The 25,602-nt window shown below is 43.5% G+C and overlaps 1 protein-coding gene across 20 annotated transcripts in view; it reads right to left on the bottom strand.

The window, feature by feature from the left end:
• Window positions 1-25,602, bottom strand: part of LOC122634894 (gamma-aminobutyric acid receptor subunit beta) — a 63,217-nt gene that overhangs the window by 23,736 nt on the left and 13,879 nt on the right. For 12 of the 20 annotated variants that reach the window (XM_043824358.1, XM_043824351.1, XM_043824352.1 and 9 more), the window contains exons 3-4: window positions 16,012-16,109; window positions 10,304-10,371 (exon numbers count right to left, since the gene is read on the bottom strand). In XM_043824358.1, coding sequence (XP_043680293.1) covers window positions 10,304-10,371; window positions 16,012-16,109 — 166 coding nt within the window. Of the gene's footprint in view, window positions 1-6,089; window positions 6,158-10,303; window positions 10,372-10,700; window positions 11,153-16,011; window positions 16,110-25,602 lie in introns of those variants that run through there. The other 8 variants (XM_043824355.1, XM_043824362.1, XM_043824365.1 and 5 more) reach the window with 3 other exon arrangements.

Raw genomic sequence — 25,602 nt, 5'->3', positions numbered from 1 at the left:
ACAGCAGTCACGCGAGAATACGTACCCGTATCAGCGTGTACGCCTTGAAATTCAGCGTTTATGCGGAATAAGCGCCGATAAATAGGACCGCATCGACGGAATCCCAAATGCGAATCCATCGGATGTACGTATATCGTACATTTGCTCGCGATGCGAATGCACAACGGGTGTGCACGGAAGATGAGATGGCTAACGCGTTTAGCATTCACCGAAGAATCTCGTCGTATTTTTTACTTTTCAACGTCGTATGACGATGATTCGACTGTCGAATTGATTTTTTTTTTTTATTCAAATCGATACAAATCGATATTTCTTTTTGCTCTCGATCGAGAACTACCACTCGATATCACGCACAAGGATTTCCCGTCAAATCGTCTACCGCCGTTCCCACGTGAAGAACCGATCGTTCTCCAACGATAGGTCGACGCGCGAGGAAATCACGTTGAAGAGCACGTTGTATTTATCGGACTTTGGTTAACTTCGGAAGCTCGGCCAAATTTTGCCGATATATTTTGCCCGGTTAACATCGGAGAAACGGAGTATCTCGCAATAAAATTTGGAGATATACGTCCGAACTTTTGGCAGTTTCGCGCGCTACGTAGGCGGCGAAGGAATTAACCAAGTTTTCGAAGCCGTTACAGATGCGTAACTTACGTCGTCTTTCACGAAAGTGCTAAGGACTTTATTCGTGTTTCGTTAAGACTGCTTTAAATCAAGGAATCGTACTTTTTTTTCCCCCGATAAGTAATCGGTCAAAGAGAGTTAGGAACGACTTTGTCGTCAACCGCCAAATAGTCGTATTTGCGCTACGTTTACTTGACTGGCATAATTACGTATTCGTTTAATAGGTCAATTTCCTAGACAGTCGAAGCGTCGACGAACGCGAAAGTAGAAGGCATCGATGGCTCTTGGATTAGCGACATAAGCGTCGTCGTCGACGTCGTAAGTTACTCGTTCGTTCCGTTTGGCGTTACTCCAGGCGCACTGCGGCCATGCGATGACGCGCTACGCTCGTGTATCGCATTATGCTTTACGATAATTGCAAAGCTGCGTCCTCTCGACGTTTTAGTCGATATCCTTTTCTCTTTACCGAAGAAACTTGGAAAAAGTCCGCGAAGTTGGAAACGCTTCTTCCACGGTATATCTTCGAGAGTTCATGCTTGTCCGTGAAACGACACGGAACGTAATTAATGGCCGGCCAAAGCGGTAAATCTTTCCTCGAGCTATTCCTTTTGTTCTTAAGCGTTTCTCGGTTCTACGTAGGTATGTACTTTTATCGAATCGACGATACACACGCTTTTATTCCAACTCGTATTCGTTAACCGCGAATCTGCGCGTCTTGCGTGGAATTTATTTCGAGACGATTCGATGCGCGAGCTCGTAACTTCGTGTACACCGGTTACATCGGATTCGTCGTACTTCGTCGATGGCGATTGGATCTGATCGAATAAATTTCGTAGAACGAAGTATCGAGGCATGAGACAAGGAACGAAAAACAAGAAAACTTTTCACGATACACGGCAAATCTCGAAGCGACGTTCGATCGGCACGGTTATCGAGGTCGTTTAGAAGGAAGGGCACGGATTTTCGAGGAGGTCCGTTCTGACGGTGGAACGCGGGATGGCGCACGCAATCTTTCGACGAAATAAAAAAGACTTGAGAAATAAAAGAAGAAGCTGCACAAAAGCGTATATCAAGCGGAAGCTTGAAAGCGATCGAAAAAATCGACGTTACAAGGCGTACTTGAGGTTGAATCGAAGTATCGAAGATCGAGGAGATCGCATCTCGAGTGGAAGATAAGATCTCATTCGTTCTTATTATCTCGTGATCACGCCTCTCGTACCTTTATATTCGTCTTATTCGCACGGCAAAATATAATATATATATATGTGTGCGTGTGTGTGTATATATATGTATGTACATATGTATATACACACACACACACACACATATACACACACGTAGTATAAAGTGGTGATATAAACATACATACATACATACATACACACACACATAAACGCGCGCGCACATGTACGGCATGACGCGACTTTTTTATATGAATATGTATATAGCGACCAGAAGCGCACTGCACACACTGACAATGATACAGCTCATATAATTGGTGTTATATATCGATATTGAATAATACGTAATATCGTATAATGATAGACATACATGTATATATTTATATATACCGGGGAATATATACATATACGTTCTTTTGAAATTTAAAATATAACCATATGTATATATTTTAATGTCGTATATATACGTATATATACACACACACATATATATATATACACTATATGCACATCTATCCGTATGTATAGTTCTCGATCGTCGTCGACGGAGCTATACACACAAACTTTTGATTTCGTCTTTTCTCTTTTCTTTTTTGTTCTTTTTCTTTTCCTTTCTTCCTTTTTCTTCTTTATCTTTTATCATGTGCGATCGTCGGCTGGGCCAAGGGAACGATAGGAAAAAGTATATTCTCTCTCTTTCTCTCTCTTTCTCTACAGCACGCGAACGAGTACACGATTATCCGTCGCTTTTCTCGATTGTTATTCGAAGAGACGCTATCCGAAAAGGATAGACGATGCACGATCAAGGAGGAAGCGGAGATCGTAAAGGGGCATTATACTTCGCGGCCATTGTTCGCGTTCAGGATGATTCTCGATATCGAGAAAGGTTTGGAAGAGCGAGAAAGCGGAAGACGATGCTTAAGAGAATCCTCGTCCCTTCTCCCTTCGTTGTTGCTATTGGATACGACGGTGCTCGGAGAGAAAGAGCGAACGAGATAGGACGAGGAAAGGGAAAGAGGGCTTGGAATTTTTCGATGGGACGATTTTGTATGCTGTGGACCTTACGTAGGTTCACGGAGTAGAAGAGAGAGAGAGAGAGAGAGAGAGAAAGAGAGAGAAAAAAGGTACGATATAGGGACGGAGAGAGCGAGAGGATACGATAAATGTAGGTATATATATACATAGGAGAACGTATCGGAGGGTCGCCAGCGGGTGTAAAAAATCGCGAGTCACGTCCCAGGTGACAGTGTCGACTTGATTTGGTTTCCGCACAGGGCTCAACACCTGGGGTCCAGCCTCGTACATTCAGCACCAAACTCGTACTCCCTGGATCACATTTTCTTCTGATACGCTTAAATACGAGGCTAGCCTTCGATAAACGCACACCGCTTAAGCGTAAACTTTGAGTATCTCGGAGTTTTGTCGAACTTAAACTTTGTCATTTGAAACTTTCGAAAAGTCTTCCGTTTGGCTCGGTCTCTCTTTCTCTCGTTTTCTCCTTCTTCCGTTTTCTTTCTCGAACAAGTGGTTCTCTTTTCTTAGACGCATACGTACGTACATACGTACGTACGTACGATCGCTCGATGGTAAGATAATCGATACCAGCGATCTTTAATTAGCCTCCCGTCGAGCAATAACCGTACACTCCGTTAGGTCGATACAACCTTGTACTCCGATACATACTCGAGCTTACGCGTGTACGTATCCTTGTTTTCTTTTTTCTTTTTGTTTTTGGGTTTTGTTTTTCTTTTTCTACGCGTCTTCGATCGAAGTAGAAAAGATACGAGCCGCGGCGGATCCAGTTCAGTGCTTGTTTGAATCTGAGTGTAGACACCGGAACGATTACCTTCGAATTTCTACTGCAGGAGTTATTAATAACACGTAGTATAGAACGCCGTAATCGTTTACACGCTATAACGATGTATCATCCTTAGAGAATAACTTTTGCCATCGGGAACGAGTACGTATATATTGTATAATAAATATTACGAATATATATATATATATATATAATATCATGTATACGTATACACACACGTACGCGCATATACATACACGCGTCGGTAAGCGGATGTGTACAGATATGTATATAATTATCTCTTTATTTATTTATATACTCGTTTATACGTGTGTGAATATCGTACGTGACGATAGATACGCGTGGCGCGCACGTATGTACGTATATACACGTACGTACGCGATGATATCGTTGTATATACGTGCGCGATTTAATTACACGCGTATATATGCGTGCTGTAACGTATGTGCGGCCTGCGGTGCTCGATAATTCGATATTACAAGACTATCACCGTATAAAACTTGAAATTATCTCTTATTTTTATAGGACCGTTCTTTCTTTCTAATTTTTTTCTTTGTTTTCTTTCTTTTTGTGTGTTTTCTTTTTTTTTTTTAATTCTTTCCCTCTTGATCAAATTTCGTACGTAAACTCACGTCTCTGGCGAATTCAAAGTCGAAAAACAAAGAGGACGGAGAAGGAACAAACAGAAGCATCATTCCGTAAGGTTCAACGAGTTATCATGGCCGCTGAATCGAGCACCGCGGGTGGGGCCATGCAACAAGAACATCGCAAATCGAATCAAACGAGTCAACCATAAACCATAAACGAAGTGGACAAGAATATATCTTGCGAAGACTGTGGAACGTAGCAAGGTTCCCTTGTAACAGTTCAGCCAACCAAACAGCTGTGACGAGCTATAAAAACGTAGGTTAGTAGGCGATTCGTGTGTGTATAATGCGAATGTATGTAAATGGAAGACCTGCTGGTGGTTGTTTCTTGGGTTTGTAAGTATTTTCGTGTGTGTATATGTGTATCTTTCTCTCTCTCTCTCTCCCTCCCCCTTCTCTCTCCCTTCCTCCCTCTCTCTCTCCTTCTCTCTCTCTCTCTCTCTCTCTCTCTCTCTCTCTCTCTCTCTCTCTTTCTCCTATCTCTCTTTCTCGCGCATATATCTCTATCTCGTATATCTGTACTCGTGCCGACGTATTTAAAGTGTAACTCGGTGTATACGCGTGTATATGTTTCACGCTTAAACGCGTACATATTAAACACCCCTCGTTCGTAACGCTCACATGCCTCGACCAAACCCTTTTTGTCTACGGCTACGCGAAATCTATCCGGCCTCTACCATTTTTAAAACTTTTTATTCTTCGAATCGACGAAAATCATTACGCGAATCATTTATTTTTTCTTCATCGCAACGAAACTGTTGTAGTTATTTATATTTCGAATGATCGTCGCGAGATAGCTAGCGAAATCGTGAGTAATAAATAGCGTAATCATATCTACGTTCCTTTTCTCTATTATTCTCTCTCACTCTCTCTCTTTTTCTCTCTTTCTCTTTTTCTTGCTCGCTCACTCTTTCGAGAAAACATTTATACGTACCGTATCGAAGGAGAGAGAGAGAGAGAGAGAGAGAGAGAGAGAGAGAGAGAGAGAGAGAGAGAGAGAGAGAGAGGGACTAATAAACGAGTAACGCGATGATCGGAAAACCGATTCGGGCAACGAAGCGAAAATTCATCCACGGTCGACGCGATCGATTCTACGCGATCTAACGAAGGCCTTCCACCGTCGCTTTTACCGACGTTGAACTTTAATAACCCTTTAACGAGCGAATCTACGAAGGGAGCATAAACCGACACCCTTGAAAAGTACCCTCCCCCTCTCTGTCGATCTCGATTTTTCCCAGAAAAAGAAAGAACGATATTGGCCCCTCCTAACTTAGAACATACTTCCCGTTTTCGGGCCTCGATTAGCGAAGGTGTAATTGTTTTTCGTGCGGTCACGAGTGAGAGAGAGAGAGAGAGAGAGAGAGAGAGAGAGAGAAAGAGAGAGAGGGAGAGAGAGAGAAAGAGAGAGAGAGGGAGGGAGAAGGGGAGAGAGGGGGAAGGGTGACCTTGTGTGTGCACACAAACTTATCGAGAGCACGACCTTCGAGTAGTTTAAAGAGAGAAAGATAGTGTAACGAAATCGCAAAAAAATCAATGTTTTCTCGCGTGTGACGTGTTCGTGTACGTGTGTGTAGGTGTTCCTTTTTTATGTAGTGTAGAGACTCGCGAAAGGATAGGATCGTAGAGAAATGATCGTTTTTCGGATGAAAGTCGGATGACGGTATTAATAGATAAAATGGGAGAGGAACGACGGCGATATCTCGAAGATGGTTGGATCGATAAGGGTTGGTTGGGATTCACCGAAGAAAAAAAGAAAAGAAAAAACGAACGAATGGACCGACGAATGTGAGTTTGTATGAGTTTGAATGCAAACTGTACCATCAACACTTCGGACACGGAGCTGATGCTGAGGACATACATGGTGACTCCGACTTCCACGGGCGGACCTGCAATCAACAAAACCATCCGGCCTTGGTCGCTCTGATTATCCGCTAAGATCTCTTTAGTAACTGTGAATAATGTTAAATGCATCCTGATCTGATTTCTCGTTTAGGCTTGCCTTTCATTCTTAAGTTATCTCGTTTTTCTTTTTCCCTTTCTCTTTTATTATCGTTTTTTTCTATTTTTTTTTTTTTCCATAAACTTCCGTGCGTCCGCTTAAGCACACATATAGATTATAGTGCGTAGCACGATTATATCGTTGTGGATGATATATGGGGAAACTTCGTCTCCGACCATTCGAAGCGTCGATCGCGTTCATCGGCTGAACGAACGAACGAAACGATATAAGAGAACGATGAGAAACGCGAAATGATATCAACGATCGAGACGAGCGTCGGAGACGAAGCGTGAACGCGTTAGTCGAAGAAAGCTCGCACCCTGCACGAAACCAAATCAACAGGACTCGTCGGCCACGTTGCTTTCCGAGCTAAAAGAATAATTTGTATCGTACTTGATTTCTTTTCTACGTATGTACGCGACGCACATACATATGTATGCGTGCATATGTATATGTACATATAGTATATACACTTTATATTACACATTCGCAGTCACGCAGCAAGGTGACTTTTATCTTACGACTAGATACGGTCTCCCGAATTTTTGTTCGCTTTCTTTCGTTTTTTTCGTTTTTTTTTTTTTCATTTCTACGTTTGTACCACTTTTCTTTTGTACATTTTTGTTTTCTTGTCTTTTTTTTGATCTTTCTTTAGTTTCGATTGTTTTTTCTTTTTTGCTTATCTACCCGCAGCCTCGACGCTGCGATACAAATTGTTATTTACTTCCAATTAGCGAATCGTGATTAATTAATTAGCGTATCTATGTATACGTGTCCGAGGGGGAAAGGGGGGACAACTGGTATCGTGATAGCAAATTTTGAATCGATCTCGTTCTTCGATTACCTTCCACTGTTTTTTTTTTCCCACTTATCGATCGCCGCCTCGTCTCGTGAATTTTATTCTCAATTTCGTTGCCTCGAGAAATGAATAGAAATCGTATCGTTTCTTTTCGGCATTTCTTTTTATTCATTTTAATTACAATATCAATTGCTGTCATTGTCACTGCGATCGTCGTTTCCGGGCGATCATGTTCGAGAGCCAAAGAACAAAAGGTAGATTCGCGAGTGTTACGCGGGGAGCAAGCGGAAGAAGGACGTCCTTCTCTCAAATCATTTGTTAGATCAGAGGGAGGGAAGAAGACGTCCTGCGGAGAGAGACACGTTCATAGCACGAGAGTTTCGAGTTTGTGTGTGTCGAAGACGTACGTGTGGAAAAACGTGCGATGTCCAGACAGAGAAGGGCGTAGGTAAAAAATGGGGGGGGGCGGCGCGGGGTGGGCTCGGGGTCCGGACGGATAGAACAAATAGAACGATAATCATAAGAAAGTAAGAATGTAACAGTAATGGTAATGTCTTTATAATTGATGATAGTGATGACATAATAATAATAATATAATATAATATATCGTAGGTGATGGCAGGCGGGCAGCCCATCTCAGCAACCGCGGCATAGCAGCTAGCGTCTAAGAACGGACTAACGGGACGGTCGTGCGTGTGTGTGTTCGTGTGTGTGTGTTTTGTGTGTGTGTGTGTGTGTGTGGAGTGTCTGCGATTGCGTTTTATTTCGTTCACTCCGTATTTGTTAGAAAATCGTGCGCAATACCGTTTTGCCCATCTTGGACGTCTGTTCTACTTCATTATTTTTTGCTTCGAAAGATGACAAAAAAATCTCAATCTTTACGGTCGAATCTTTACGGTCAAAACGATAGTCCGCTCTTTTTGATCGTGTGTGCAAAAATTCGTGTTTGTGTTTATGTATTGCGTCGTGCCGAGGTGAGGATGCCGTGTAATTTTTGGCGTGTTTAGTCTGTGAGTATATTAACTCGCACACGCGCACGTAAAAGGAGTACGTCGTTTAGACGATAAGTAGCTGAAATTAGCGCGATATATGAAGTGAGTAAAAAAGTTCTAGTCGGACTTGCGGCCTCATCGTGGTAGATTAAAAGTAGAAGCTTTACGTAAATCGTGTTCTTTAGTCGAAATAAACGCGAGCACGACACTTTTGCATCGTTGGAGAATTCAAGCCCGTTAAAGAAGAAAATATTTAAGATCCAAGAAAGCTTCTTTCTCTCTCGGGGGATTTGATATTTTCAATATTTTCGAGCCACCTCCTGCGGTCAAACCTTCCTTATACCTACGTGCTTCCCAGCGATAAATCTCGAAAGGTATGTGACACGCCGCCATTACGTGCATCAGATATTCTAATTAGTTCGGAGTATTCTCGTTATCCACGATTTTTCTGCAAACGATTAGCTTAACCCCAATCTCGCTATAACAAAGTCCACGATATATCTGATTTACCTCTAGTCGTTTTTTCTTTTTTCTTTCCCTTTTCTATGCTCCTTTTTCTTCCATTTACTTATTTTCTTTTTCTTTTTCTTTTTTTCTTTCCCCAACGTTAACATCGAATAATTTTGTGGACGGCCATTAGTGTAATTGTAGATGTAACGACGAAAAGAAGGCAATTTATATCTATATCGTGTTCGTATCAAAAGTTGGCGCGATAAGAAGAAGAGCGAGATGCTTCGCCATCGCTCCGGAAAATTTCATCGATGTTAAGAGGTAAACGGTCTTAATATTTGATGCTTTTCCGTTGGATTTCAGTTGGCCAACTTTCAGGCTCGTTTATTCAAAACTTTCTTCCCGCGAGTTCTACTCTCCCCGCACAGCTTGGAACATCTCTTTGGAAGATTCGTGGTATCGACACGAGTTCACAGGGCGTCGAGTTTGTCCCCGTTCGAAACCGTACAAGTGAAACATAAAAAGAAATAGCGATTATCGAACGCGAGTTAACGACAAATAGTTCGATTTTGTTCTACGATCTGTGCCATATCGTTCTTTGAACGTACTTAGTTGCAACTTGTACGATTAATATTTAAGAATAATTTTCTTCGAAACAAAGATTTCTACAAGAAATATTTCATTTCGCGATTTCCATTTATTTTCTCAAAAAGAATCAACAGCTATTCGATTGTACCACGATTATCGGGCAATCTTGTACAGAAAGGTAGAAGCATAGAAACGAGATTGAAGGAACCGGAGCGAGCGAGCGAGCGAGCAAGCGAGAGAGAGAGAGAGAGAGAGAGAGAGAGAGAGAGAGAGAGAAAGAGAGAGAGGAAGGAAGACTGTCTAGTAGTAAGGACGTAATCGTGTTAGACGATCGACGTTCGCGCAGCAAGAGAAGTGTATCGCTGGAAGAGACAACGACAGCATCCAACAAAGGTCCTTCGTTGCAACGAAAAGCAGATCAAAGGAGCACATAGCTCGAGGAAATGCGACTCTGTTCGCGGCAACCGAACTAATTTCATCCTCGAATTCGAAGAGCTTTGTCGATTGTCGCACGACGCTTCGCTGGTCCGAGTCGAGTCAACGAGCTTTTCGACGGCCTCAGGATCAACCCCGAGGGCGAGTCTCTTTCTTCCTTCCTTTCTTCCTTCCCACGTCCTTTCGTAGGAGGTGTGGGGTGAGAGGAACGAGATTAAAATCAAGTGGAAGCGACGCATCTGCTGCGGGACACGCGAAGTGCTCGTGCATCTAATTAATTCTATCGTTTCTGTCTTTCTCTTTCTCTTGTTTTTTTTTGCTCATAAGTTACAACGAGAAACGAATTTCGATCTCGCGAATCTTTCGCGTTCAACGAGAAACGAGAACGTTGATAAACTTCCCGACGAATATCATTTTTTACCGTCTTTTAAAAATCGACCGTACTCTTGTGCGCGCGTGCGAGTGACGCTTCTTCGGAAGATATTTTTTTTCTTTCTTTTTTCTTTCGACGCAACGGTGCTTGCATCGACCATCTCCCGTCCATCGGTGTGTTTGTACGTGTACGTGATTGGAGTGTGTGTTTGTGATATCGAAGGTTAAAAAACACGGGCACTAATGTGTGATTGCACGGGCAAGAGACAGTATCAAGGGGGTTAGGGCTCAAGGGGGGGGGTGGTGTTTGGCGAAGGTGGATATCGTCGAAACGATTCGGAAATGATATACAAATCAATTGAATTCAGCGATTTATGACTAAGACCTAGGGTAGTACCATTTTCACTTCGGATAGCGAGCTGATACTCAAGACGTACATGGTGACGCCCACCTCGACGGGAGGACCTGAAATCGAAGCCGTCAATGGGCCGTTAGCGGTCTGTTTTACATACACTGGTGCTGTGATTCTATATTTTGGATATGTATATATATGTATATATATATTTTTCTTTTTCTTATTACTTTTTTATCTTACACATAGATATATTTTCTATTCTGCTTATTTTGAAATTGTTTAGGAATTTATACAAGAAAAAAAGAACACTTTTGAATGCACTTATCCGAACGCTACGTATTCGTTGATATACTCTGTTTCTGTTGTCTTATTCTTTTAATTGTCGTCTAAAGTTATCTCGTTTTCTCTTTTCAGTTTCGTTCATAAAAAATTGGCAAACCGTGAACGTGGGATGGCACGGGATTTCATTAATGGCGTGTGCTTTCGTGTCTCTGTGTGTATTCGTTTCTTTCGCTACGTCGGATGGTATCGCTGAAAGTGGTAATTGCTCATGGATTAGATCGTCGACCGATGCGAGAGAAAGATACATATGTATATAGGTATGTATACGTATATGATTTCTCGCGCGACAAGTGCGCGTACGCTCGAACTCGGCGCTTATCTCTTCTTAGAAAGCGGACTCTGCGAGAGCTGTCGCTCGATTACTATTTTCTCTCAACCGTGTTATCGCTGAGACTCGTGTTCGTCGATAGGCAACGAAGGCTTACGGTTAACGCCGCGAAGTGCGATTAAAACACGGCCACGCGATTACCGGCCTTCGATCGGTCCTTTTTTTTATCCTTCTGTTCTCATTTCTTTTTTTTTCTTTCCTTTTTGTACAAGCCCGCTCGGTAATACCAGCTAGCTCGCAAAAGCTGGCCGTAGCTTAGCTCGAAAGTAGAAGGGCGCTCGAATCGGTCAGCCAAAAGCCCGACTTGATTTTTCATTCGTTCCCATGCCGGAACGATGTCGTCTCTCCACCAGCCCGTCCGCCGTAAGACTTTGATCGATACCGGAGCATTTTCGGTGCTGAAACGTCGACGAAGCGGTCGACGGAGCGTCGATTCGATCGCAAATCCTCACCTTGCATCGGACCCGCATCTCTTTTTTTCCCCTCTTTACGGACGATCGAGCGATTGAAAAGAACTCTTTCGTCTCGTTCGAGCGTGCGATGATTGGCCGAGAATTTAAATGCCTTCTACCTTCCTTTCTCCCTTTTTTCTCTCTCGATTTTATACTTTTCGCTTCGTCGTAGGATTCGAACGTGTCTATCTTGGTTTTCAGAAAGAAGAATTTGCGGGAATATTATGTGGCGATCGTGGTATTAAAAGATTAAAGATTTTTATCGAGGATGGCAACAAAAAAAGCAGTATTATACGATTCTCAGATGGCGATTCGATATTGAAACGTCGAAGTCGTCTTTTCGACAAAAGGGACGTCGCTGGATCAAATTTTCTTTCGTCGTTTCGACTTTCTCTCTCTCCATCTCACTCTCTCTCTCTCTCTCTCTCTCTCTCTCTCTCTCTCTCTAGAGGAATAACCTTCTATCCAGTTAGGATTATAATTTTCCAGTCCACCTGTTTTCTCGTTCTTTCATTTTTAACGAACCTAGGGACTTAGAACGTCATACTGTCCAGCAAGGTTACAGATGGTAAGGCAGAACAGAAGAGAGATGTAGGATGCAGCCAGTAGGATTCAGCGAATGGGGTGGCATTTTCGCGAGAGTTGACTCGTAAACAATGGCCCTGCCAACGGCATCGGTCGGTACTCGACCGATATATATCTTCATTTCCATTTCTAGGATGTTTTTAAAGCCCTATTTCCGAAGAACGTCCCATACGGGCTGCATAAATCACGATGACACGTCCATAGCCAGCTACCGTCCGCGAATCTCGTGAGAAACGTTAATTGAAACGTAGCTAGTATCGTTTTCTCCTTCGTAATGACAAAGAGAAAGAGATAAAGAAAGAAAAAGTGGAAACGAAAACGAGGAGTGAACGAGTCAACGTCGGGCGACCTGCCAAAAACGTTCGCCGTGTTCAAAAGTGGACATTTTTTCTTTCTTTTTCTTTTTTCCCCTTTTTTTTTCTTTTTTTTTCGGACTCCGCGAACACCTTTGACTACACCTGTTCGCGACGAGTCATCCTTCTCCGGGCTTCGCTTCTGTCGAACGAACAACGGAAAATCATTGTTAACGATCCTTCTTTCATTCTTTTCTTTACGACCTGATAATATACCGAGATGAAAAAGTTTCTTTGAATATTTTAAGGCGCGGATAAGCTTCGGGTTCTTTTCTTCTTCCTTTTTTTCTCTTTTTCTCGCGGTGTACATTAAAAGATACGAGCGAGCCTGGATTTATGATACACTCCGTTTCTTTATTTAAACGCGCAAGAAGTTTCCCATTTTATAAAGACTAACGGCGATTATCGCGATAATTTACTTTTCAGGACATAATAAAACCGCACGATTTCGTGGCAAGTTTTACAAGATTCGAGGAAAAGATAGGCGTAGACCCGTTAATTAGTAAAAGTAACGCGGTTTAAATTTCGTTCTCTTTCGTTTTCGTGGGAAAGTAAAAAGAAGTCTACGATAATATTGAGAACGTCGGGCGTCTATCTCGTATTAGTTCTTCCCGGCACGTATTTCATCATTTTATACGGAGTGCTTGACCGTTCGAACGGTCGAAGAACATCGGAACGAAGCGAGATAGTTCGAGCAAAGCGCAAATTTACGAAACACTTTCTGTTTATCCGACGGATGTGGAATACTATCACAGCTTTTGCCGTAACACGGTGAATGGACGGTCCAACGATCTAAATTTTTAATATCGGAACGTCGAATTCCATGAATCCGATACGAACCCGGTATGAATCCTTCTCCTGTAGGAGGAGCGCCTCGCCGGGAATATCGACGATTCGACGTAGCTTTTCACGCGGAGAGGATCGATGGAAATAAATATTTAGCCAGGAGTTTACGCGTTTATCGCAAGGATCATTTTCTTCGGTTCGCATTATCGAGAGAGAATCCGACTAACAGCGGGTTAACGCATAATCAATTTGGACGGCGAGGCGAATAGAAAATAAAGCGAAGAGATCGAAGGGAGACGTTAGAATTTGTGTCGGGCTACGGGCCAGAAGCGTGAACCAGGAGGAAGAAGCTCGAAGCCGAATCTGGAAACTTCCCAGAGCACGATTGGCCACGACGACCGCCGAAAAGAACGCGCTCGGCATCGAAATCGTAATCGTAGATGAGAAACGCCGCGTTGGGGGAGTGGAAGAGGAGATGCCCGTTAACGGTAACCACTGGCAACCCGAGGAGCGTCCCAGCATCGATCCGAGTTTTATCGAAGCACGCTCTCTACCCCTATCTCTCCCTGTTTTACTCTTTGCCCCGCCCTGCGAGTTCGCGTTCACAAAATTTGACTTTACCGCGGGAATTTGCTCGTTCCTACGACTTCGACTCCTCGACTTTCGAACTATCCATCGAAGCTCTCGATAGGAGAACGATTTCAAAAGAAACTCGTGGTAAGAGCAAAGAGAAAGATTCATTAAAATTTCTCCTTTAATTCCCTAATACCGAGTTACAGTCGCTTAGAGATTACCGTCGTTTCAATTTACTTCGATTTACTACTTTGCTATTTGCGATTGCAAACTTTACCAAATCTTTAATCATATTTGTTGATTTATCAGACAGGATCCTTGAAATGTTTCAGAACTCTGTTACCGATTTATCTCGAGTATTAACGATTGAGGTAAAATGATGCAAAGGGACGCTGCTACGAAGAAGCTTTTCCTCGTCTTTCGATTAATTCTTAAACTCGTGAAAAGTTCTAAGTCGTAAGTCAAAAGAAGAGAGAGAGAGAGAGAGAGAGAGAGAGAGAGAGAGAGAAAGAGAGAGAAGAAAAAATCATATTGTTTTCTTCTCGGACGCTTGAGTGCAAAAGAAAGATGCTCCTCTTCTTTTTCTTCCACCCCCCCCCCTCCCGTGGAACGACCATGTCAAGGTACAGTCTTGATTTCTTCTCCTTTCTTACCCTACGCGATCTCCCTTTACTGCCACTTCGAAGAACTCGCTCGAGAGACGAAAGCGAGCAATATCCAGTGAAGTTTTCGCGTTTAAGAGATTACGCGTTCCCCGTTGACTCGAGAAAATGTCGCTTTATCGCGTGAGCCGTGATCCCGTCCGTACGTACAATCGTCGTCAGTTGGAAATTAAATTAGACAATTTATTTAATCGATTCTTGAAAATACAATCGAAAAATCGTTGTGCACTTTCCGCTAAACGTAAAAGAAAAAGTTGATTCGAAAAAAATCTCATTCGAGAAATTATTGCAATTCGTTATCTCGAGAGATATATCAGTCTTATTTCGAACGAAGCACTTACATAGATAACGTTCGCGACTCGATTATTCATCGAATTCCCTTTACGCTTCGTTTAGCTCGTAACGAGAGATAATTTCATGCGATATATTATCAGTCAATGAGATCATCCGTTTTTATTCGATTCACGAGAGAGCCAATATTGCTCGAGTTTCGATCTTTCGAGATCCATTTTCTCTTTTTTCTTCGTTGCTCGTAAAAACCGCACACGCGGGATGAGGCCCGCAGAGAAACTAGCAAATTACTCTCTTTTCGTTTGCAGGCCGAGTACGACACGCGAGTTTCTATTCCGACGTTCGTCCCGCTACCACTGTCGAGGTTTTTTTTTATCGAACCAAGTATACGCCCACGAGCTTGCTCTCTATTGTTCCGAATATTCTTTTCTGTATCGTTCACGACGAAAGAGTAAGCGGCGTCAAAAATATTTCCCGGGGCATTCTTTCTCGTTTCTCTATTCTCTCTCTCTCTCTCTCTCTCCCTTCGCCCCTGTCTCTCTCGCTCACTCATTTACCCTTTTACTCCCCTTTGCTCGTGCCTATATCTATATTTAATCCAATTCCTCCCTTCCACGTTTACATTTTTATCGATATTTATACGAACGATTATTTTTAGGTTCTGCTTTCAGTTCCGATAGGTACGTACGTACAAATTTATTCCACGTTTGCTGCCCTTATTCTTTTTTCTTTCTCCATTCGAGTTCACTTATCGCGAAATCGAATCTCAGCGATCTTTTCCCTCGAGTTCGAGCGCACAAACGAAACACATTTAGCGAGTTTTTAGCGATCGAAATACGCGCGGTAACGTCTCGGATAGCTTGTAATATTTATCGGAAAATCTTTAGGGGTATCTCTCTATTGTATTAAACGATCTTATCGTGTTGCACATGTCACGGCAATGTCTTCGGATCTCCCACTCGTTGGGTCATCGAGACTTTAAGAAAAGCATAGTCGGCGCAACGACTTTAAAAACGATATCGCGAAGAAGCGAAAAAGCGTGACACGAATCGCAAGCGTGGAACGCCAAATCAATTAGAAGAGAAGGAGAGAGCGAGAGAGAGAGAGAGAGAGAGAGAGACGGGGAGGTACGAGGAAGAATTTAAAAATGTCAAAACCGACGAGCGAGAGGATACTCTTTCTCTCTTCTTTTCTCTCTCTCTCTCTCCTTCTCATTTTCTATTTCAAATTTCATCGGTGTCGACATTAACTTTGCGATCGCAACGATATTGCGATTCTTGCCACGCCTCGGTGATCCAAAGTGTCGATAATGATTTTGATCTCGAATTATCGATTCTTTTGTTTTAAACAGGAGAGACAATCGATCGTCCTTACTCACCTCCGTAGTTCGGCCTTACTCTTTTATCGTAACTGACGGAAAAGGAGTCCAGTATCGCTGAGATGTTGACGTCCCCCAGCATACTACCGCCGCCGGTTCTGCAAAAATATGAAAATAAAAAAGAGATACATTTATTTGTATTACAATAGAGTGCAGTAGTTCGCGTTTCTCCCATCTCGTATCCGCTGCTCGATTTCAATTTCCCGATGAAAATACGAGAAATATAGTGAAACGAGATAAGGTTTCCGTTAGATAAATTTCTCATTATAAACCCTCTAAATCACAGACGCGTAGGTACGATATCCTTTTTGCATGTAGATCACGTATATGGAGTTACGTACGCGTACAAGATAATATATTCAATAACGAGGCATCGTTAATTAGACACGAACCGTGGAACAATCGTAGTAAAAAGAAAATGCATGAAGAAGAGAAGGAGCGTTGAAAAGCGTATACACGTTGAATACATTAGTCTCGTCTGAATAGAAACAGTAGATAGTAGACCTTTTGATCAGACTCCTGTGCGACGAGTAGGTCTACTAATCAAGTCGTCGTTATCCCTGACGTTTCTCCTTTCGAGCGTGCAAGTAGAAGAGAACGACCTTTGGTCGGACGCGGTAGAGTGTATAGGCAACTAATTAACGTTACCTAACTTTCTTCCTCCTTTTTTTCTTTTTTTTTTCTTTCTCCTTTTTTCTTTTTCTTTTTTTTTTCAGGACGGTCGCTCGGCCAAAATCATTCCATCGTCTGCATGCTCGAAAAGGTTAAACGAATACGGTCAGATAAGTATCGAGCTCTAGGAGGAGAGTGAACTTTTTCCGTGGAAAAACGTTCGTTAAACGCAGAAGGCAGATTACTATTTTTAGAAGAGACGTTCGGTTCGTTCGACAATGTCCAACCAATAGCAATGGCTTTGACCGTACTTACGTACTCTTTCGAAGCGATTTATCGAACGATCGGTCGCGGAACGCGCTCAACTAAATCTCACAGAACGATATCTACGAAGAACTAACTGGCAGGCCGCGATAATAGGTCAGAGGTTAGGCGTATCGATTAGAGCCGCACGGATATTTTGTGCTCCTCGAAATGGGCTAGTACTAATAGCACGAAAAGGAAAAGCATAACTGCCAGACCGTACGTTACGTAGGTAGGAAAAATTCAACGGACGCTTAATGGTGTTTGACCGCGAGTAAAGGCGAAGTCTTTCTCTCTTTGTCGTTGACCGGGGAAGCGCGAAAGGGCACCGATTACCATAGTTCCTCGCGAATGACATTTTCGAGCGAATCGAATATTCCGAAGAAAGTCTTTCGGGGTGAGCGAATCTCGGCCAGGGCCAGTATTTTGAACAGGGAGGAGGATCGTGCTACCTGCACGCTCCGTTGGGAAGCCCGTCAAGGAAATGTCAGGGAGTCGTTGTACGCCTTCGTGATTTACTCGGTTACTCGAGCCAAGGATCTCCGCGACGTGGAAAATCGGAAAATCTTTTATTCCTTTCCGACGTATATATCCGAGTTTGATAGCCGATAATTATTTCGCGATAAACGCAATCTCTCCGTCTTAATTTTAAATTTATCTCGGAGATAAATCGATATCTCACGACCACTGTCGCGATCGTTCATTTCGCACCGATCATGCGAAAGATATTGGAAAATGCCGTTGACGAGTGGAGCTACTAATTTTTCGACGTAACGTTGGGAAATTGGCGAGATGGTCGAAACGTCGTTTAAGGGCGTCGAGTATTCTTGGTCCGGTTTCTGATCGGTCCGATTGTCGATATATAGCAGAAACGTCATATCCAGACGTCGACCATAAACCAAAAAGGAAAACTAAGAGAATCCTTCGAGCACCGAAAGGACCGCAAATTTCGATTCCTTAGATCTCTAAGAGCACTTGACCCTTTTGGTTCCTTCTCATCGTCCTTCGATATCTTCTTCCGCCGCCCCACGGCATTCTCTTTTCTTTCCCCTATTTATGGTTATCCATCGCACCGTACTTATCTCTCGTTTCGATCAAATTCGGAGAAAACCAGATGCGTTCGCGAATCTTCTCGAATAAGCTTCTTTCAATCTCTCTTTTCTAGCGACGTAGCGAAGACGATCGCGAGGCTCGCAACGAAGAGAAGCCTCCTTCGGTTTCGCAAATCTTGTTCTTTTCTTTCCTCTCCTTTCCACAGTTTTGATTTGTGCCTATAGCCACTTTGAGTGTCCTGTCAAGAACGATAAATCCCATCGTTTCCACGTTCCAACATTTTCTAACGTCTTATCTCCGAGCGTATTTAACGCGAATGCCAAGGATGAACTGTATAGCGAAATATAATCGATAAAGTTTAAAAAATCCTCTTTTATAAGATTTCCGTTGGTTCCACTTTCGGTTCTCCATCCTCTGGTTTCATACATCTATGTATTTTCCATCAAAGATCTACCTTTCGTGAGGTATTGGTTATGAATTATTCACGATGAGCGATTCGAAGAAGGAAAAAGCGAGTAGCATTGCTCGCCGGATGCTATATATAATTCGAGAAAAGTTTGGTTCGAAAACGATAGAGAGAGAGAGAGAGAGGGAGAGAGAGAGAGAGAGAGAGAGAGACACAAAACGGCTTTTTCGCTATGATTTACGCTAATTTCAGTGCCGATTTAGAAAGGATAGAAGTGGGAGGAAGTCGTAAGTACCCGAATGCATCCTTCCGGTCACCCTCGCGTGTTACCTTTTTATCGTCGACTCACGAACCCTTAGAGCTTGCCTCGTATTTCTTGTCTCTCCCCTCTTACAACCGCGAGTCACGACTTTCCTCCTTCCTCGTAATCCGTTACGTATTTTCCTCTCGAAAGACCGAAACTTTTCAACATCCTCTTAGTTCTCGTCGTCCTCCTCGCGAAGAGCGAGAAGAAACTTTTTCGCGCTCGAAGAAAGAAGGGCGTACCTTCTTTCTTTTCTTCGCCGGCAAAGTATCTTCCGTTTGATTCGCAAGAAGTACGAGAAGTGTACCAGGACGACACCGGGTATATTTATCTTCGCACGGATGAGCATCAATAAACGATCAGATGTTCCGCGGCGATCGTCGTCGGCGAGACACGGTTTCGAACGGAAAGATATAAGGAGACAAAGTTTAAAGGTCGTCAAAGAGAACTCGGAAGAGATTATAGAAAAGTCGAGAATTTCAATGATCACGCTCCTTTCTCAACGCCGAAGGGACCAGTTCGTCGTCGACCAATTTCGTCTCTCTTGTTCTTCTTTCTTTTTCTTCTTTTTTTTTCGCCTAATTGCCTGGTTCGTCGCGAGTTAACGACGATCGACAGGAGCTTTCCCCTTGTTCTCGTCTCTCTTCCCTCTTTCGATCTCGTCGGACGGTCCTCGTCGAGCAATAAATAACGTGCGTAATGGGAATGGAAAAAAGAGACAAGACGAACGCAAACGAGCGTTCTGACCGTTTGCAGGAACAGACCGCGCGATAACGAAGAAAAACTGGAAGGAATTCGAAATGGAGCGACTCGACGCGAGCAAACATTCATCGAGCAAAAGTAACAGGACGGTATACGTTTTGTACGTTTGACGAACGAATAGAGCATAGGTGTGCGCGTGCGGATGTACGCGTAAATGTTCGTGCAAATCCCGATGCCTTCATTTGTCAATGTCCGACCGAGGAGGCCTTCCAGCCCCGCCTCGCCCTTTCACCTCGTCGAATGTCCTTTATCCTCGTTTCCGTCAGCATCGTCGAGCGACCTACAAAAATATCACGATTTTTCTCACCGTACCTTCGTAGCGCGAAGTTCAGGTGCACGCGATCGAACTTTATTCTCGAATGCGATCGAACGTCGGCTAATCTTCCAACGTTGATCCTCTTTCGACGCTTCGTTTCGACGCAGAGCTTCTCGGGAATTCCGTTTCCACATCTTCGGCAGAAATGATCTTTCCTTCGATCGAATTCGCGGTTCTCCTATCCAGGGTGAATTTTATCGTTGAATTTTGTCGTCGATAATCGTGACCTTACGATGCTTCGTTTAGACGTTGGATGGACGTTGGGTATCGTTTCGATGAAAAATTGATATCGCTGGAGAACGCCATTAAAATATTCATAAAATCCAAAGCTCGATTAAGGAACGTTCACGTTCGTTTTAACGCTCGGATCTACTTTGGAAGAAAATTTCATCAATGAAGCCAAGGCTCGCTTTCTCCATCCGATTCCAATTAAACATTCAACGATGTAGTTTCTTCTTTATGACCGGCACTATGTACGGAGTACATAGACTTGGCTATACTCGTGAGTCATCTCTCATGGCGTATTTTCCGAGTGTAGGATAATGTAGCCACTCGAAAGGTCGAATGATAATGCGAAGTTGCAAGGAAGACGCAGCATCTCTCGAGCAGCGTATGCACATACATAGACGTACGTACGCTATGTACGTACGCTATCGTTCTCGCAAAATATGCTTAGGAGCCATCAAAGCGTACGAGCTCGAACGCGAGCGTGCCCCTGGAAAGATGGATTTATCTCGACTATTCCTCGGAGAGCGGAGTTACGTTCGCGAGCGATCGAGCTCTGTGGAACATGGGCCTCCTGGATCGAGATTGCCACTTTCGACGCGGCCTCGTTTCCGCGAAATTTTGATACGCTTTTATAATTATGCCGTTCGTACTCTCGCTCTTTCTTCCGTTTCTTCTCCATCTCTTTTTTCCTCTTTCTTTTTTTACTCTTTGTTGCTTAACCACTCCACGAAGCTGCATTACGAAGAAACCTCGGATGAAAGCACCTCGTCGCTATTGAATATTATCTTTTCATCGATTTCGATATTTCGGGAATAGAACGGCAAAGTTACGTTTATTCTAACAACGAAAATACGGACCGCACCTATTCTATCTCTCTCCACGTTATCTAAATGGGTGTGTACCTACTTTTCTTTATCGCGTCTATCCTCACGAAAATAAAGACGTTTTCCTTCTACGTATGCGTTTTGCGGGGGAACGGTCCAACGGACGAGTCATTTTCAAGAATCCTACGGATGCGAGAAACTGCGAAATTTTCAAGGAATAATACGAGAAACGTAGGCGAGGAGGAGAGAGAAAGCGAGGACGAACGTGGATGAGAGAAAAAAGCGTATTCGTACGGATGTTCAATGTTATAAAACGCTCGTCGTGCGGTCCTTTTGACGAGAGCGGAAAAAGGTAAAAGGAAAGAGAGAAAGAGAGGGAGGAGAGAGAAAGTGTATATACAGCATCCGGTAGAGTTCTATCGACGCGTCGCGTTCTCTCTAGTGTTGGTGAGAGCAAATCTGACGTCACTGGCCGCGTAAGCCTTCTCCCTCTCCCCGTCGGTGGCTCTTGGTTCGTCGGTGTGACGCCCTCAATGTGGGTTATGACGATGGCAGGGGATACGCGCTCGGTTAACCCCAGGGCTGTGTACGTATTCGGATTGAGTTTGCGAGTAGCCGAGAATCTTACCGTGCGATCGTCCATCCCGTTGAACTTTTTCTACGAACGCTCTGAAAGCTGAGCTTTTCGATCTTACGTTCTCTCTCTCTCTCTCTCTCTCTCTCTCTCTCTCTCTCTCTCTCTCTCTCTCTCTCTCTCTCTCTCTCTTCGTGTCGTTTCTCTTCGCTGTACAACGACGACGACGACGACAAGGAAGATGCAACCCCTGTCGGATGCTACGAATCTATCTGGTTTTAGAACAACGAGGGCTCGAGTTTGATGTTGCGCGTGGGTAGTACATAGAAACTTCATGAAATATGACATGACAATGAGCCGAAAGGTCGACTCGACTAGGCTCGACGAAAGGATGGATGTATCGGGGCAACTACAAAACGGTATATTTACGCGAACCATCGAAAGAATATTACAATGACGAAAGCAAAAGTTATATAACGCTCTTATCGATCTGGCCTCTCGCGTATATCCGCATGGTGCTGGATGCTAAAGGGATGAAGGGCCAAGCGGAAGGGAGAGATTCGAGGGAAAACGTTTTTCGATGGAAGAGGAGTACGTCGATTATGCGGATACAAGTACCACTTGCTCCCTCTTTTCCCTTCCCTCCTTCTCCCTCTCTTTCTCTCCCTCTCTCTCTCTCTCTCTCTCTCTCTCTCTCTCTCTCTCTCTCTATCCCTGCTCATCTTTCTAAAAAAGGCGCGTGTATAGTATTGAAACGAGGAAAGTTGGAACGACGAACGGATAAAAACTCGTAGAACTTTAAGACAGATGGAAAGTAATCAAAAGCACCGAGACGTCCGACGTATCTACGTGAGAATATTCGACCAGGCAATTTTTTTCCATTTCTTCTCTCTTCTTCACGAGAAAGAAAAATATGAGAGAATAAATAATATAAGATCAAATACACGTTTGTTATTTCTTCGAAAATGGTGAAAGAGAAAAGCTCGATTTCGTTGACATTGCGTTTTCTTAACGAGGCAAACGATTATCGTAGTCTCTATATAATCTCCCATCGCCTTTGTCTCGGTATCTCGCAACTGGATCGGATTGGCGGAGAAGCTTACGCGGAAGAAAGTAATCTATCCGTTTTGCATAGGCAAATCTACCCCACCTCCTTTTTCACTCCTCTCGCTAGCCCGAAATGATGAGAGAGAAAGCTCTCTCTTCCTCTCTCTTTCTCTCTCTTTCGCACTCTCGCGTAATCCCCCTTTCATTCGTGTTTCTTGTTTCAGGGCACGGCTTAAGAGGGAATCATGCTCGTGAAAGTACCGACGCTTTTCAAGCCCAACCACTTCCGGTATTTAGCTAAGCGACGACAACGACGACGTCGACGACAAGGAGGAGTAGAAGAAAACCGTTCGTATTAGATGGTTTAGGTACAGCGATGAAACTTTAGTCGGAGCTATACCGTCGTGTTTCGTCGTAGGATTCTGTCGCTTTCCTCTTTCAATTTTTTTCTTTATCCTAATCTTTAAATCACCATTTAGATTACTTAAGTTTTCAGTAATTTCATCGGATCTTTCGGCAGATCTTTACGCGCTCATTGTTTCTCGTTGTCGTTGTCGTCTTTGCGAAAGGTCTTCGTACGGTCGTGCACATTGCTCGCGGTAAATGAGCATGCGCGCCGGTTTATAATGGCGAAGACGTCAAACGATTTTCGCGATACGATGAGAAGAGAAGGTGGAGAAAGAGGAGGATGAGAGGAGGACGGAGGAACGAAGACGAGGGCGAGATACGGCTCATTAAACGTCGAGCTCTTCCCTCGGCAAACGGACCACCGGTACGAGAGCTACATGGCAGAAATTGTTGTGCAAATACGACTACATTTATCCTGCAGCCTCTTGGAAAGTGCATATATTATTCAACGGAGAATGCTGCGTCTTTCTCTTTCTCTTTTCCTATTTCTTTTTATTTCTCTTTCTCTCTCCTCTTCCCCGCGACTCTTTCCTCCTCTTCGGAGAGACTCCTTTTGTATTTATCTTGGGTGGGTGGCTCGCAGACGCGGAAAATGCTTGCGGAAGGTAAGAGAGGGGGAGAGAGAGAGAGAGAGAGAGGATAAGGTCGACGAGTACCACGACTTTTACTCGTATAATTGTTCGAGTAATTTCGCTTCCCCGACTATTGTTTGAGTTAGCTTATGAATACCAAATGGTATGATCTTCTAACGGCTCGATCGAAATAATTTCCAATGACTTGCCGATTACGTACTTTTCGAATTTTAATATCGAGTACTTTGTTGAAAACTAATTAATTCATTCAGTCGTGCGAGCCCTCGTTTCTGCTGCGGCATTAATCGCTCGACGAAAAGTATTATTCGATGTATATCTTTAATCTTTTACTTTTACCATTCGGTCGTCGAAACTAAGGACGTAAGCGTAAGAACTACATTTTTCTCGCATAAAAAGAATATTCCTAACTAATTGCAAGTCATATAACGGACTTAGTATTTTACCAGCGCAACGTTAGCTTTATTTCTTTCTACCACCGTTACTATATCTCTGTGCATTATAAAAATATCGTATATAACGGACTACGAAGCATATGTACATAATTACAGAAGGTACGTATATATGTATGCATTATACGTTGGTTCTTCGTACGCTGGCTATGGCTAATTAGCTGCACGCAATAAAAGTCTACCGTGGTATCGGATGATCAGGAAAAAGAGCGTGCGGTGAAAAAGTTTGGCTTTCTCAAAGTGTTCCTTTTTTTTCGGAAAACGAAAAAGAAAAGAAATGCAGAAATAATCAGTCGGAGGTAGAAGGAGAGGAAGGCTAAAAAGAAAAAAGTTCATCATGAAATAAGGTAGTGGATGGCTCGCCTTGAGAAAGCACGAAGGATTAATCGAGATCAAAGATATCGCGAGCGACGACAGGAAAAAGACAGCTAAGGCGTTGTTCTTCGTCGTCGTCGTCGTCGTCGTCGTCTTTATCAGGGTTCGCTGTCCTTTTCGTCGGTTGGTCTAGTCAGGGATCACGAGACGGGGTCGGTTCGTGCGATAGCTCGAGATAGAAGAGACAAACGACAACGACTGGGAGGACGGCTGGGAGGACGACGAGGACGAGGACGAGGACGTGAAAAAGGCGGAGAAAGAAGGAGGAAAAGCTATAGTCTTTGTAGCACTTTGGCCTAAGCTCGCACACATCGTTCTCATTACGACTCGCGGTCAGCTTATCGGAGGAGCACGCGATACACTTGGAGAATTCAAATGGCTCGCGATTATTCCTTGGCCTAGACCGCTGCGTCGTTAGACCTCATCGGTATTACTCGAAATATTTTTCTTTGCGATCGATAGATCGTCGTTTATATGTTAACGTTTAGATATATCTTCGGATGCTTTTTCTCTCTTCCCTCTCTCTCTCTCTCTCTCTCTCTCTCTCTCTCTGTTTCAATACCGAGAAAGTTCGTAGATCGAATTTTCAAGTTTCTCTCGGGTGCGTTTATTATCGTGTGATAATCGTATCCTGGAGTAGCGCGACGCGAAAAACGTCAAGAAAGTCTATTACGAGTTTCGCCCCGAACGACACCGAAGATTTAATGCATAGATAAGAAGAAAGATCTTCAACCTGCTCCTCGAATTATAATATCTCGCGGATCTTGGGGTTTCTTTTCTCCAGAGTATACTCTATAGGGTTTTTCTTCGTATTGTGCGATAAGAAATTGTCGATAAGAAATTATCGTTTATTTTTCTTTTTAATCGTGTTATGCCACGGTTAATTCTTCTAACTCGAGGACGAGTTTGAGAGTCGAATAAATGATCGTTATGCGGCATTAACGAGCGAATCGTTGCGACGTGCCTATGCGCCTACCACATGCCGGCGTAATTAACGCGACGGTCGATGCTTCCTTGGAATCGAGTTCTCGTTGTCCTTGTTATTACGTGGATCGGCTTATCTAAGAGACACGCGATGTTCCAGGGATATCTGGATAAAACTATTCCTTGGCCTAGACCACGTATGCCCGCGAAGAGAAGCGTGCGGTATTCCTTTATCATCCGTATTAAGATTTGTCTTTTCGGAATTAACGTAATCGTCGCGAGATATCGATCGAACGAACGGCGATCGAGGCTCTCCGTGAAAATATAATCGGTCGATATCGTGAAGAAGCGTCGATCGTTATCGACGGAAATTCGCAGCGGACTCCGAGGAAAGAAGGAGAAACGACAAAGTC

This window comes from Vespula pensylvanica, chromosome 16, assembly GCF_014466175.1.
Source record: "Vespula pensylvanica isolate Volc-1 chromosome 16, ASM1446617v1, whole genome shotgun sequence".
In the NCBI taxonomy this organism is placed as follows: Eukaryota; Metazoa; Arthropoda; class Insecta; order Hymenoptera; family Vespidae; genus Vespula; species Vespula pensylvanica.
Note: the sequence above shows the minus strand (reverse complement) of the source record. Positions and strands in the feature narration are given on the sequence as shown.